The sequence below is a fragment of the Labeo rohita genome, unplaced genomic scaffold (genome assembly GCF_022985175.1).
Source record: "Labeo rohita strain BAU-BD-2019 unplaced genomic scaffold, IGBB_LRoh.1.0 scaffold_159, whole genome shotgun sequence".
In the NCBI taxonomy this organism is placed as follows: Eukaryota; Metazoa; Chordata; class Actinopteri; order Cypriniformes; family Cyprinidae; genus Labeo; species Labeo rohita.
In genome coordinates this window covers 1-16015 of record NW_026127769.1, presented here as the reverse complement: position 1 = coordinate 16015, position 16015 = coordinate 1, and the positions used below count along the sequence as shown (strand labels likewise).

Below are 16015 nucleotides of genomic sequence, written 5' to 3'. Positions count from 1 at the left end.
CATCCCTGATCTTCCTTCCTCTTTTCAGCCATCTATATTGATTGGCACAAACACCTTGGATGAGCTGTACAAGGATTTTTCACAACAAAAACCCCAGTACTTTTCACCCTCTTACGGGTATAAGCAGGTCCTTAAAATCCTGGAGTTACGTCAAAAACAGGCGGTGGAAGGAAATGTTGGGCTAGTGCGTTTACCTGAGAAGCGATCTCAAATGATTCCAGCTGGTCAAAGCACCGTTCTTTGTGGGACAGTTTCTGTTCAAGGAGTGCACCCCGATAAATGGGTAGTCGTTGAACATCCATCCTTCTCTTCTTTGCCAGGTGGCTTAATTGTTAAGACATGCGTGGTTACCCTTGGGGAGACTAAACCTTGTCGCTTACCTGTAGTAATCTCTAATCCTACCGTTCACGACATTACAATTCCTGCAAGATGCATTGTAGCTGAATTAAAGGCTGTCCAGTCGGTAATCTCAAATAAACGGTCCAACAAGGTGGATGTAACAGAGTCTGTTTCAAAGTCCTCCCTTGAGTTCAACTTTAGCAATTCGCCCATTCCACCAGAATGGAAAGAGAGGCTCATTGGACAGTTAAGGGAGATGCCAGGGCCCTCATTTATCAATGGTGCGTACGGACAGATTTGTGCGTAGTGAGTGCGTAAGAACAATTTCACGCAAAGTGTGGGATTCACCAAGTTGTACTTATACGTAGAAATGTGTGTAAATATAAGCACACCTCTGAGCATGCTTACGCAGATAATCTAGTGGTAGAATAGCGACACTACACATAAAAAGCATTTAAGAGTGTCACAGTAAGCATTAAGCAATCCACATATGTCCTGTGTTTCCTTTAAAACACTCAATTTATAATTTGTCTAGTTTTAAACACGATGCTTAATTGGTGTGAAACCCTATAAAAGACAGATGTGAAATATATTTGTGCAATGGCTTATCTTGCGTTATTGGAAGACTTGGCAAACAATGCGCTCCGCAGAGAGCGTGTTTTCCAAGATCGCGCTGATCTGCTTGGCGAGAGCACAGAGTGGCTTCTAAGTAGGTACCGCTTTCCCAAAAATGTACTGCTGGATTTGTGTCGTAATTTAGGACCAGTGTTGGAGAGAGAAACAAATCGCACGAAAGCCATTCCCGTGCACATCCAACTCCTGTCCACCCTTGGATTTTTAGCTACTGGCACATTTCAGCGTGAGGTTGGAGACATATGTGGTATATCCCAGCCATCAGTGAGCAGGATCATGCCGGCAGTGTTGGATGCAATTATTTCCTTGGCCCCAACCTACATGCAGTTCCCTTATCGAAATCCTCAACAAGCCGCAATAAAATGGGACTTTCATGTCATTGCTAGATTCCCAAACATAATTGGAGCTATAGACTGCACCCACATCGCCATAAAAGCACCATCAACCAACGAATTTAATTATGTAAATAGAAAAGGGTTACATTCTGTTAACGTGCAAATAATTTGTGATGCAAATTTGTTGTTATTAAACGTCGTTGCGCGGTGGCCTGGAGGAACACACGATTCGTTCGTTCTGCAGAATAGCTCTGTGGGTGTGCGTCTCCAAGAAGGCGCTGTTGAGGATGGCTGGCTCATTGGTGAATTTAAGGCTACAACATGTTTAAAATGCTATTGTAGGGCTATGTACAATTACTTAAAACTATTTCATCATTAGGTGATCAAGGTTACCCGCTAAAGCCATGGCTAATGACCCCCCTAACCAACCCGAGGACCGAGCAGGAACAGGCGTACAACCGTGCCCATGCGCGCTCAAGGAGCACAGTTGAGCGCGCAATAGGCCTGCTGAAAGGACGATGGCTGTGTCTGTCAAGCACGGGAGGGACACTGCAGTATCAGCCAGAAAAAGCATGCAAAATCATCATGGCTTGCAGTGTGCTACACAACTTGGCCATCAGACAGGGCATCCCTCTGCAGGAACCCCCAAGACCAGACGGCCCTATGCCCGATGCAGTGCCCCTGCCACCTCCTAATGCCGCTGGCATTCAGACAAGACAGAGGATCATACAGACATTTTAGGTAAGTCTGGCCATTGGTCGAGTGCAGAAACATTACAGCGATTTCATTTTGTGTTTTGCAGCTTCGTGGAAACAAATAACTGAAATCACATTAGCAGAAACATTACAGCGATTTTTCAGAGACTTTGATTTTCAATACATTCGTTAGCTCACCTTTAGGTCATTAATGGATTTTGTTGTTTCCTCTTGATTTTGTAGCACTCTTCTTGGCGCACGGCGCATGGAAGGGGCAATGGATGGGCCCGGCTCCTCAAGCACAATGGGTGTCGCTATTAAGGAAACACATGTTCACATTAATTTAATTGAGGTTATCCTATGAATGATTTCATTAACAGTTTACATATTGAAATAAAATGTATGCAAACACAATATCCTACTCCAGTTGGTTTATTTTACCTTCACTTTGGGTGTTAGATGGCCCGGTTTGTTCTGTCGCAAGAGCATCAGTGTCACGTCCTTAGTAATCCCGGACAGAGCCGTGTCTCCGATGATGCAGGCTATGCGGTTGTCCAATGGGGAAAGTTCCGTTGTTGTCTGTCCTCCTCCAGTTGCGGACATTTCTCGTCGGTGTGCTGTGACACGTTTTTTAGCCAATACTTTAATATCAAACCATTTTTTTTTTATTTCTGGGACAGTTCTCTCCTCAGACCCAACGGAATTAACTGCATTGGTGACATTCTCCCATGCAGCATTTTTTCTTTTATTTGTAATTCCTCCTGCAGTGAATGAACTAAACAATATCTGTTGGTTGGATTCAACTTCATTTACAAGTATCTCTAATTCTGTGTTTGTGAAGTTCCTCTTCTTTGCTCTCTTTGCCATTATTGCAGTGAGGAAAAAACACAATCACGTAATTTTTAAAGGGAAGTGTTGTCACCATATATGGTTAATTGGAGGCGTTTCCGAATGCTAATGACCATGAATGTGAACGAGCATGGTACTTACGCACATGTGGTATTTATCAACAATGATTGCTTACTCATGTGCGTAAGAACTGCGTGCGCACGTTTGATAAATGCGGATTTTCTTGTACTTAGGCACATTCTAAATTTCATTCGTTGGACAAAATATAGAACCTTTTCTACGCACTGTTGATAAATGAGGGCCCAGGGTTCTCAGTACTTGACTTGAAGTCTGGTTTCTACCAAATTGAAGTTGAGGAGAAGGACAAAGCAAAGACTGCGTTCGTGTGTCCTGTGGGGTTCTACGAGTTCAACCGTATGCCTCAAGGTGTTACTAATGCGCCAAGCACCTTTCAGAGAGTCATGGAGAAGTGTATGGCGGATATCAATCTCCGTGAAGTTCTTGTCTTTATAGATGACATAATTGTGTTTTCCAAGGATTTGGAGGAACACGAAGAAAGGTTGCTGAGGGTCTTAAGGAGGCTCAAGGAATACGGATTGAAACTTGCCCCAGAAAAATGTGTCTTTGCACAGACCTCGGTCAGGTATCTTGGACATATAGTGTCTGACAAGGGAGTGCAAACAGACCCAGACAAGGTAGCAGCGGTTAAAACCTGGCCAGTTCCTAGGAACTTAAAAGAACTTCGGTCCCTCCTAGGATTCATTGGTTATTACCGTCGCTTTGTCAAAGATTTTTCCAAAAAGGTCAAGCCCTTGAATGACTTAACTTCGGGATACCCCCCTACTCGTCAGGGTATGAAATCGAGAAACAATGGACATTATCGAAACCCAAAGGATTTCTTTAATAGTAGGTGGACAACAGCTTGTCAAAGGGCATTCGATCAAATCATTGAGGAACTTACTACAGCCCCCATATTAGCGTTCGCTGACCCCAAGCTACCATATATCCTGCACACGGATGCAAGTACATCAGGACTAGGTGCCGCCCTGTACCAAGAGCAGGATGGGCAAGTAAGAGTTGTTGCTTATGCGAGTCGGGGACTTTCATCTAGTGAATCCAGGTACCCCGCCCATAAACTAGAATTTCTAGCATTAAAGTGGGCGGTCACAGAGAAGTTCCATGACTTCCTGTATGGCAGCACCTTCACGGTAGTGACAGATAGTAACCCCTTAACCTACGTTCTTTCCACTGCCAAGCTTGATGCAGTTGGGTATAGGTGGTTAGCGGCACTTTCTACTTACGATTTCAAACTGCAGTACAGGTGTGGGAAACAGAATGTTGATGCCGACGGGTTGTCTCATTCAGAATTCCCTGCAGAAGATATTTCTCACAATGAGGAAACCCAAATACTTACCTTTGCTGAACGGCTCACCGCAGAAGCTGAAAAGCTGATCAGTAGCGAGGTAGTGAGAGCCATTTGTGACAGTCGTCTTACTCAGAGGTCTGAGTGTTCACATGTCTTACCTGCTGCTTTTATCAGTTCCCTGACAATGCAGACGTCTGCAGTGCCTGAAGCTTATCTCCAGGAAGATCAGTGTGGGGGACTACCAACAATCCCCCATCTATCTCCTTCAGAAATCCAAAGAGCACAACTGGCCGATCCCTGTATAAGAGAAGTCATTACCCAAATCCGGACTGGAGAGACTCCTTCAAGAACTGTCTGTGATGCTTTACCTAGGCTGCCTTACCTTCTTAGAGAACGGGAACGACTGGAGTTCCATGATGGAGTCCTTTATCGGAAGAGGAGTGTGGCTGATAAGGTCATGCATCAGTTAGTTTTACCTGAAGAATACCATTCTGATGTGCTCAGACATTTGCACGATGATCTTGGTCATATGGGCATTGATCGCACTTTGGATTTAGTGCGGAATCGATTCTATTGGCCCAAAATGGCTTCAGATGTAGAGCATAAGATAAGAACATGTGGTCGATGTATACGGAGAAAAGTCCCACCTGAAAAAGCGGCACCACTCGTGAACATTACAACCAACCGTCCTTTACAATTGGTATGTATGGATTTCCTTACCCTCGAGCTGGACCACAGTAACACTAAGGACGTGTTGGTGATAACTGATCACTTTACTAAGTACGCCCTTGCCGTTCCTACCCCAAATCAGAAAGCCAAGACCGTTGCGAAGTGTCTGTGGGAGCAGTTTATATGTTATTATGGCTATCCCGAACGTCTTCACAGCGATCGAGGCCCTGATTTTGAATCGCACTTGATAAGAGAGTTGTGTGATATTGCCGGGGTGCGGAAAGTCAGAACAACCCCATACCATCCAAGGGGGAATCCCGTTGAAAGGTTCAACAGAACCTTGCTAAATATGCTTGGAACTCTGGAGGCTAAGAAGAAAAGCTGCTGGAAGGAGTACGTAAAGCCACTCATACAACTGCACCAGAAATGAAACGACCGGGTTTAGCCCTTATGAGTTAATGTTTGGGCAACAACCCAGGCTTCCGGTAGATTTAGCATTTGGATTACCACTCAAAGGTAAGGCAGATGTGACGCACTCTAAGTATGTAAAGAACCTGAAGTCAAGTCTTGAGGAGAGTTTCCGTATTGCAGTTGAGAACTCCAGAAGGATGGCTGAGAAAAATAAAACTCGTTACGACAAACATGTGACAGCGTCCGAGTTGGACAATGGCGACAGAGTTCTTGTGAGAAGTGTTAGGCTGAGGGGAAAGAATAAACTTGCCGACAAATGGGAGGAAACAGTCTATGTGGTGGTGGACCGTTATGGTGATTTACCTGTGTACAAAGTATGTCCTGAGTTTCAAACAGGGCCTATTCGAACGCTACACCGTGACTTGTTGCTCCCCTGCGGGACTCTTTCCTCTGATGTGAGTGAACTCGAGACACAAAGTTTGGTTCCCAGGCATAAAACACGCAGTAAAGTGATAAGTGGAAGCCCTGAAGAAGATACCCCTGATTCAGAAGAGCAAGTTTATTATTCAGGATCCCAATTTGAGGTTGTAGACGAGTTTTTCACGGTTCATACTCCCAAAGTGACAAAACCTGGGAAGGAGGACATCACTCAATCCTTGGGAACAGGCTATGGGAGTGCAACATCTGAATCACAGGTTATAGAAACCTCACCTGTAAATCCTGAAGAAACCTCACCTGTAAATCCTGAAGAAACCTCATTTGTAAATCCTGAAGAAACCTCACCTGTAAATCCTGAAGAAAACTCGCCTGGGAATCCTGGAGTCCAATCTGAGAGAGAAGAATTTGTTGACTTTTCCCCTACAGCTACCTTGGTAGCGCAAGACCCAAGTTTTAATGGGGAACCTTGTATGCCAGAGCCCAGTTCGGCTGGAGAAGAACTAAATGTTGTGGAAAATATGGAAACCAACACGGAAGCCATTGAATTGGTACACCCACAAAGTGAGCTAAGGAGGTCCGTTCGGACCAAAGAGAAACCTAAAATCTTGACTTACCCGAAATTGGGAAACCCTTTGGTAACCATAGTTCAGTCCCTTCTTCAGGGTCTGAATGAAGCTTTTTCAGAGTCCCTCCAAGATTGTTCCCATCAGCATCACACGAGTATGTAGCTACTGGCAACATGCAAAGGGACTTGCATGGTTCCAAGGGGGGGAGGGTGTAACCAAGGCTCAAAAACATTTGTAGTCTGAGTCAGTATATGAATGCAGTAGGTTAAATAACTATGGAATGTAAATGGAAATAATAGGATAAAAGATAAAATACAAATATATATATATGTATATATACCTATGTGTTTCCTTGCATATGAGTTACTTATAATATCAGCGCAATAAGTAAATAATTGCAGTAAAACTTTTTATTTCGTTTTGAGATCTTAGTTTGTGCTACACAGGTGAGCAGCCAATCGAGTGTAATTAGGTCATGCTGACTCCGCCTCTCAAGGAAGTTTTTGTGAGAGAAAGTACGAGAAGAGACGCGTGAGTTAGAAGCTGCGTGAAACATTGATTTATCGGATTGTATTAAAGAATACACCCGCGAGGAACGAACTGCGTAAGTTATCTTGCACATATTTTGTTGAGAAATGAGTTCGAGTAGTTTAGAAGAGCTTACTTGTGTTCTGTAGATCCGTGTGACCGCTGTCGCGCTGAAACCTCATGGAGTAGGCCATCGTTGCGTCATCCGGTGGAAACCTGAAAGAAAATGAGAAATATCATTAATACACAAGGGAATCGGTGAGTTAAAATGTTTGTTTAGTGTAAACATTGAAATGTGGTGATTTATTGGTGTGTTGATATGCTTGCAAGGGAAAAAATGTTTAGTGAATGTATACATTGTTATGAAAATGTATGTACAGTGTGCTAAAGAGGTGTAAAATTTGAGCAAAATGTACGTGAAATGTGGACTGATTCAAGGTATCATTCTGTGTGTATGCACAGGCCAGTTTTTTTATTTTAGAGTCTAGAACCTGGATCCTTGCATTCGTGGATTGCATTGAAATGAACACTTCAGTTGTGCACCGCGTGAAGATGGCGAGCCAACCGTAAATCGATTAGAAGCGTCTTTCTTTTGTCTCCGTGGACATCTGTATTTGCCTCCAACGAGAACATCTCATTGGATTTTTGAAGGTTTGGAGTATCTAATACCTTCTTTTGAACACTGGATCATTGATTATAAGAAACTGAGGACAGAATATCATTTGTTATCATTTGGACTGACATTTTCTTTTGAATTGTGCATTCAAAACTACGCAAGGGTTATCGACATTGAATTGGTACTATTGGATTTTCATTTTGTACAAATACGTATTTAAAGTGGAAATTTGTGTGATTCCACTAAGTATTGACATTTGGGGTTATTGTTTTGTACTTGCTGACCTTGAGTATATACTTGAGTTGTGAAAATAAGGAAAAGAGAAAAAAAAGGGGTTAAACCTATAATTGAACATTTGAGTACAGCCTCATTTAATTTGGAGGGAAGAATTTTCTGTGTATAAGGGTTAAAATTTAAATCATTTTGGTTATTTTATTTGTTTGAAAGACAGACTAAAAGCTGATTGATACATATATTTGTATTTGCATTCCTTTTGGTTTATTTTTTTTTTGTCATTCATGTAGTGTCATTGATATATTTCATTTGTGTATTCTGTCAAACCCCCCCATAAAAAGAGTATCTTGCCTTATATAAAAAAGTGCATTTAAGACGTGTGTGTGTGCCTTGCCTCTCCCGAATTCTTACATCTTCTGATTGGATTTAGAGTGTTCCTACAGAAATCGTACAAATTCTAGTGGGTTATTATTCTTTCATATTGATCAGATGCTTCAGTGCTCTGAGAGTGTTTATAGTGCTGTGAGTTTAACACTTCATCACTGACACACAACAATCTTCATCAACATGACCTTCATCATCATCTTCATCTGGACTCTCACAGCGTTTGCTCAAGGTTTGTGGAGCACAAGTTTGATATGAATTCATTTCTTCAAGTATATTGTCAAAGTTTTGAGTTGATTTTCTTCTTGTTGTGTGTTTCAGAGTGTAGAGGACAGATCACCGTCACTCAGAGTCCCTCAATGACAGCAGCTCAACCAGGAGAAACAGTCAAAATCAACTGTAGAACCAGCAGAGATGTGTTTGGTGGTGATCGTTTATCCTGGTACTTACAGAAACCTGGAGAAGCTCCTAAACTCCTGATTTATTATGCAAGCAGCCGCCAGTCAGGAACTCCATCTAGATTCAGTGGCAGTGGATCTAACAGTGATTTCATTCTGACCATCAGTGGAGTCCAGACTGAAGATGCTGGACATTATTACTGTCAGAGTTTATACTGGCCTGAGAGCATTCAGTGGTTCACACAGTGATAAAGAGTCGTACAAAAACCTCCGTCAGTCAGAGTCACAGTGACTGAACTGATTCTGCAGCTGCTCAAAGGAGGATCTGAAATAACTCTGTTGCTTCGCTCCCTCTTTTGTCTCATATTCTTACAACGAGTAATGCTGGAAACCGGTTTTAATTTGATTCATTGTGCTCTTATAGATCCGTCACATGATGGCCATCTTACAAACACTCACAGTTTAATAATATATTACAGAACAACCATATTGTGTGTCCCAGTTTGTACCTTTGATTGTAAAACCAGCAGTCGATCTCAGTTCCTGTCCACTACTGTTGAAAAGTTTGAGATCACTCATACAAAAATACATTTTTATATATTAAATATTTTAAAACATATATGAATATATATAAAACATATATTTATTATAAATTGGAATGATTTACTATATTAACATCATATATTTATATCTATCCCATACACATATGTACGTATGTGTAAAACATTTCTGGACCATCCTAAAAACATACATGTTATTATATAAGCAAATATATAAGATAGACATGTATTTTAAAAATATATATATATATATATATATATATTATACAAACCATATATAAACATATACATTTTGGATGTTGTTTTAATGTTTTGTATGTTGTTTTAATAAATCTGCAGATGTTCACATATTATTACATAGATAATTAACATATGGACATATAGAGCTTTTGCTGTGGATTTAATATATGTTATACATGTAAACCTTCATCTACCCAGAACATGTACGTATGTCAAAATTATGCATCATTTTATAGGTAACATATGAGAATATCACATTTAATATAGAGCAATATATATCAAATATTACATTTCTGTATTGGCAGTAAGACATTTTTTGTCTTTTGAAAGAAAGTAATATTTAATTCAACAAAAACGCATTCAAATTATTTAACATTAAACATTTATAATGTTACAAATGATTTCTATTTCAAATAAATGCTGTTTGAACTTTCTGTTCATCAAAGAATCCTGAAAAATAAATTGTATCACAGTTTCTACAAAAATGTAAAATGGCACAACTGTTTTCAACATTGATAATAATCAGAAATGTATCTTGAGCAGCAAATCAGCATACTAGAATGATTTCTGAAGGATCATGTGACACTGAAGACTGGAGTAATGATGCTGAAAATTCAGTTTTGATCACAACAATTAGTTGCATTTTATATTTAAACAGAAAACAGTTATTTTAAACTGTAATAATATTTCACAACTGTAGTTTTAATCAATTTAATCTTAAGTGACTTCTTTAAACAAAAATGTCTCTGGATCTGAGTGATTTTTAGTTTAGATTTTACTCCTTTGTCATGTCAACCTTCATTTTCATAATTTCACATCATAAAAGTCAGTGCAAAAGACAAATCAAGAGGCATGAAAGGCAAAAGTATGTTCATGGGACAAAATTGTAATGCTAATTGTATTGCAGAATTTTAAATAGATATTTATCTCTGTTTACATAAACATTTAATCTTTATACATTTCGGTCATCAGGGGTCTTTTTTCATGTGGTTTAAATTTGTTGTAAATTTTATGCTATTTCACACTTACTGATAAACCATGATTCCTGCATGAAAATGTTCACAGAGTGTCAGTCAGTAAGAGTGTGTCTCAATCAGTTCACTAGTCAGTGCACAATTCAGGAATTACAAAACGCTTTTGCTTAAAACATTCCCACAATGCACCATAAATGCCAGTATGCATCTCTGCTGTCTATAGTGACGTTTCTTAAGATCACTCAAGATTGAAGATGCTGGAAATTATTACTGTCAAAGTTTTCATTGCAGAACAAGTGGTTACAGTTGTGTGGGTGATTATGTGTTCACACAGTGATAAAGAGTCGTACAAAAACCTCCGTCAGTCAGAGTCACAGTGACTGAACTGATTCTGCAGCTGCTCAAACACTATCACTCACTACTGACACACAGAGACCAAACACAGGAACTACACATGTGCTCAAAACTGCATTAGGAGTGAAATCAGCTCTTTTAGACTGTGATTTGTCCTGTGACAGATGTGTATTAGTTAAATAGGCTCTGATTCTCATAAAATAGGCTTTTATGACAAATTAAACAAAAAAACACACATTTTTCACAGTTCCAATAATGTAGTTTTTGCATTTTGTTTTTGTAGACTCTACAACAATCATGATAAACTTGTCTTATGAAACTAACACTCAAACTCCATAACTGTCTCATCACTCCATGAGCAGAAGTGAAACTGTTCCAGTTCAGAGCATTGAACCAATCAAACAGTGAAACTGTGAGTTTGAGGTGAAAATCAGATTTGCATTGGCAGCTTTAGTGATTCTGATGGTCTCAGAATAGAGCAGCTCCGTCTCCAGTGACCATGTTCAAACCCCAAGAGCTTCAGTTCACATTTACTGCTAAATGCAGCTGTTCTCAACTATTACAATCATCAACAGCAGCTCAAACTTTAGTGAAGGAACGACACACTGATCAATGATGCAGTCGAACACAAATGTAAGGCGTTCAGAAGCTTTATTGAATGAACATCAATGGCAGCACATTGAAAGACAGTTTCAGTATTGAGCTGTAAATCACGTGACTGCTGTGAATCCTGCTGCTCTTCACTGGAGAAACATCAGCAGGAGCTCTTGAGGAACGAGGCCTCTTGATCAGCTCCGTTGTGTTTTACTCTGCAGACGAAGCGATCTGCACCTTCCCAGCGTGCTTTGCTGAGGCTCAGGACGCTGCTGCGGCTGTAGCGTCCATCCCGCTCGCTCTCTGTGTGCTGGTCTGAACCCCCTCGGTGACCTCTGACCCGTCCAGCGTCCAGCTCACCTGCGCCCCCTGTGGAGAGTAAGAGCTGAGCAGGCAGAGCAGTGCGGCTGAGTCTCCAGAGATCTGCAGAGAAGAGGGCGGCAGCAGAGACACGGAGGGCTTCACTGCGGGACCAGCTGAAACACACAAACACACACAAAACTCAATTATTCACATCTGCAGCTTCAATCTTCACTGGAGCAGACGTGATAATGCAGTCAAAATCACAATCAGTTCATCTTTATTGTAATATTACATCACTGCTGTCATTCATATAACACAAATATCCTGAATTAAGTTTCAAAATGTTAGTTAAATCAATATTCACTACTATTAAATGTATCATGTACTTTTAAATACAAATTAGTTATCAAATGCAGACATTATATAAGGTTATATAAATCTTATAATAATTAGAGATTTTCTGAATAAGGAACAGTTTAATCTCAAACTGATTTTTAAAAAATTGTCCACACGCAAATTGATCATTTATGTTTCTGGAAAAGAAATTTAAATATAGTATTTTGAAAATATTAAGAGACTCACAATCAGAAATATTATGTAAGTTCAAATTATTAATTTTTTTGTTTCTCTTTGTCTGATAATGCCGACTACAAAATTAGAATTACTTTGTCCGTATCATTAACATCAACATTTTGTGTCATGCATTACAAAAACTCTTAATTGTTAAATATACTAATAATTGTGTAAAAATGATGTATTTTCAGATTGAATATGTCAGAAAATATTCTCTGTGTATTAAAAATCAATGAAACGTTAGGAATAATAACATCTGAAATTACTCATGTAAAACATATATATTTTTAAAACAATATTTTAATTAAAAAAAATATGAATGTCATGAAATAACACTAAATATAAATATGTATTTGAAAAATAGCAGACAAGTTTAAATAAACAATGAAACTGTTAAATTAACCTTAAATATATTGTACTTAATTTTTTTTTTCACTTTAACATATTTTATCATTTTAAATCTTGTTACTTAAATAATCTAAAAAATAAAACAATACATTTTAAAGATAGAATTAAAGAGACTTACCGATCGTCAGTTCAGTTCCTCCACCAAAAGTCCACCACAGTGCTTCATTCTAGTAAAAGCGTCGTACAAAAACCTCCGTCACACTCAAATGAACACAAACTCCAGCAGAGAAAGAGACAATGGCAGAAAATCAGTGACGGAATTTTCTAGAAAGCAACACATAATGTTTATAAAGGAAATACTTGTTATTGCATGAAGGCTGAAATAATTTGTTTCCCAAAATACATTCCTCACATTGACACTGATTCTGTTTACCTGCTTTATGAATCTTTAGCAAGATTTACATTCATTTATTATTGAATGACCTTTTGACCTGTTATACAGTATCACGGATGACATCAAATCTGTAACACAGGTATTAAATGCTCTCAGCATCAAAGTCTGAATGAAACTGATCATTAAATCAGTGTTTGGAAGGAAAAGCTAAAAATACATAAAATAACATGCAGTAAATCATGAGTGTTTGTTTCTTAAAATTGTAAAATAAAACTTTATTATAGCAAAGATTCTAAATGACAAAAAAAATGTGTCTGCTGTCTTCAGGTAAATGATCTGGAGTGTGTTTGCATATTGATCAGATGCTTCAGTGCTCTGAGAGTGTTTATAGTGCTGTGAGTTTAACACTTCATCACTGACACACACAACAATCTTCATCAACATGACCTTCATCATCATCTTCATCTGGACTCTCACAGCGTTTGCTCAAGGTTTGTGGAGCACAAGTTTGATATGAATTCATTTCTTCAAGTATATTGTCAAAGTTTTGAGCTGATTTTCTTCTTGTTGTGTTTTCAGAGTGTAGAGGACAGATCACCGTCACTCAGAGTCCCTCAATGACAGCAGCTCAACCAGGAGAAACAGTCAAAATCAACTGTAAAACCAGCAGAGATGTGTTCAGGATAGTTCACAGCGTCATTATTCCAGCTGGTACTTACAGAAACCTGGAGAAGCTCCTAAACTTCTGATTTATTATGCAAACAGCCTCCAGTCAGGAACTCCATCTAGATTCAGTGGCAGTGGATCTAACAGTGATTTCACTCTGACCATCAGTGGAGTCCAGACTGAAGATGCTGGACATTATTACTGTCTGAGTCGCCATGACGTTGGCGGCACCAGGTTCACACTGTGATAAAGAGTCGTACAAAAACCTCAGTCACACTCAAATAAACACAAACTCCACAACACTCACACTGATATGAGACCCAACATCAGCTCTTCTGTTTATCAGTGATGGATTATTGGATGGAGTTTCACAAAAACAGCCTCATTATCCCTAAATGTCTCTTGAAGCATGAAAACTTTAAATTATTTATAATTAAAAAAGTAAATTAAAGACTAAAATGACATTAATCATAAAATGTATGTATTAATCATGTTTTTATTAGATATTTTATTTTTTTGTATCTATTTATTACTCAAAGCATTTTTAATCATTAAAGCAGCTTTTAAAAGATGTTTTGATGACCTGTGACCTCTGAAATGACCTTTGCCCTCTCATGGATTTTACAGTAATTACTTGTTTCTTGCAACTGTCATTTGAATCATCAGAAAACCTGGAGCTTCAGACACATGAATAAGGGTTTTTGACTCATAACATGAGAAAAGATCCCAAACACTGTTATGTCTTATGTGCATCATCTGCTGTAACACGTACACAAATTTACATACAGATGATTTGCATTGGAGCACAAGCTTCAAGAGGTTTTATAGCTCTGTGAACACTGAGAATCTGAACCAACAGCAACAATGAGCTTCATCAGCATCTTCATCTGGATCTTCACTAGCTGCTGTTTCACAGGTGAGGAAATAAACAGACTCTATTCAAACTGATCATCTGTGCTAGAAATACTGTCCTTCAACAAACACTGAATTCTGAATGTTTGTTAATTTTTGCTGATGTAGAATCAGCAGCTGGAGTGACAGTCACTCAGACGCCTGCAGTGAAACCTGTTCAACCAGGAGACACAGTTACCACGTCCTGTAAAACCAGTCCTGAAGTTCACCAGGGTTGGGGTGTTCAACCTTTAGCCTGGTACTTACAGAAACCTGAAGAAGCTCCTAAACTCCTGATTTATGCAACAAGCAGCCTCCAGTCAGGAACTCCATCTAGATTCAGTGGCAGTGGATCTAACAGTGATTTCACTCTGACCATCAGTGGAGTCCAGACTGAAGATGCTGGACATTATTACTGTCAGAGTTTACACTATATCAACAGTAACTATGTGTTCACACAGTGATAAAGAGTCGTACAAAAACCTCCGTCAGTCAGAGTCACAGTGATTGAACTGATTCTGCAGCTGCTCAAACACTATCACTCACTACTGACACACAGAGACCAAACACAGGAACTACACATGTGCTCAAAACTGAGTTAAGAGTCAAATCAGCTCTATTAGACTGTGATCTGTCCTGTGATAGATGGGTTTTACTCAGTTATGTTCTAATTTTTAGATGATTTGACATCAAATTAAACATTAAACACAACAATTTTCTTTCAGCGTTTGTAGTTTTTGTGTTTTGTTTTTCTAGATTTTACTACAATCATAATGCATCTCTGATAAACTGGTTTTATGAAACTAACACTCAAACTCCATAACTGTCTCATCAGTCCATGAGCAGAAGTGAAACTGTTCCAGTTCAGAGCATTGAACCAATCAAACAGTGAAACTGTGAGTTTGAGGTGAAAATCAGATTTGCATTGGCAGCTTTAGTGATTCTGATCGTCTCAGAATAGAGCAGCGCCGTCTCCAGTGACCATGTTCAAACCCCAAGAGCTTCAGTTCACATTTACTGCTAAATGCAGCTGTTCTCAACTATTACAATCATCAACAGCAGCTCAAACTTTAGTGAAGGAACGACACACTGATCAATGATGCAGTCGAACACAAATGTAAGGCGTTCAGAAGCTTTATTGAATGAACATCAATGGCAGCACATTGAAAGACTGTTTCAGTATTGAGCTGTAAATCACGTGACTGCTGTGAATCCTGCTGCTCTTAACTGGAGAAACATCAGCAGGAGCTCTTGAGGAACGAGGCCTCTTGATCAGCTCCGTTGTGTTTTACTCTGCAGATGAAGCGATCTGCACCTTCCCAGCGTGCTTTGCTGAGGCTCAGGACGCTGCTGCGGCTGTAGCGTCCGTCCCGCTCGCTCTCCGCGCTGGTCTGAACCCCCTCGGTGACCTCTGACCCGTCCAGCGTCCAGCTCACCTGCGCCCCCTGTGGAGAGTAAGAGCTGAGCAGGCAGAGCAGTGCGGCTGAGTCTCCAGAGATCTGCAGAGAAGAGGGCGGCAGCAGAGACACGGAGGGCTTCACTGCGGGACCAGCTGAAACACACAAACACACACAAAACTCAATTATTCAAGTCTGCAGCTACAATCTTCACTGGAGCAGATGTGATAATACAGTCAAAAAATCAGTTCATCTTTACT

At 39.6% G+C, this 16015-nt stretch overlaps 1 pseudogene and 3 gene segments (V, D, J or C); 2 read left to right on the top strand and 2 right to left on the bottom strand.

The window, feature by feature from the left end:
• Window positions 1–8163: 8163 nt before the first annotated feature.
• Window positions 8164–8725, top strand: LOC127158594 (Ig kappa chain V region K29-213-like). The segment is given in 2 exon segments: window positions 8164–8295; window positions 8385–8725. Coding segments are annotated over 2 exon segments (375 nt in total).
• A 2498-nt stretch (window positions 8726–11223) lies between these two features.
• LOC127158598 (Ig lambda-3 chain C region-like) lies at window positions 11224–11796 on the bottom strand. The segment is given in 2 exon segments: window positions 11224–11659; window positions 11784–11796. Coding segments are annotated over 2 exon segments (329 nt in total).
• A 1332-nt stretch (window positions 11797–13128) lies between these two features.
• LOC127158597 (uncharacterized) lies at window positions 13129–14969 on the top strand (annotated as a pseudogene).
• Window positions 14970–15476: 507 nt separating this feature from the next.
• LOC127158596 (Ig lambda-3 chain C region-like) lies at window positions 15477–15941 on the bottom strand (the record flags this gene model as incomplete). The annotated part of the segment is given in 1 exon segment: window positions 15477–15941. A coding segment is annotated over 1 exon segment (345 nt), but the record flags the coding sequence as incomplete, so codon positions are not given.
• Window positions 15942–16015: the final 74 nt, after the last annotated feature.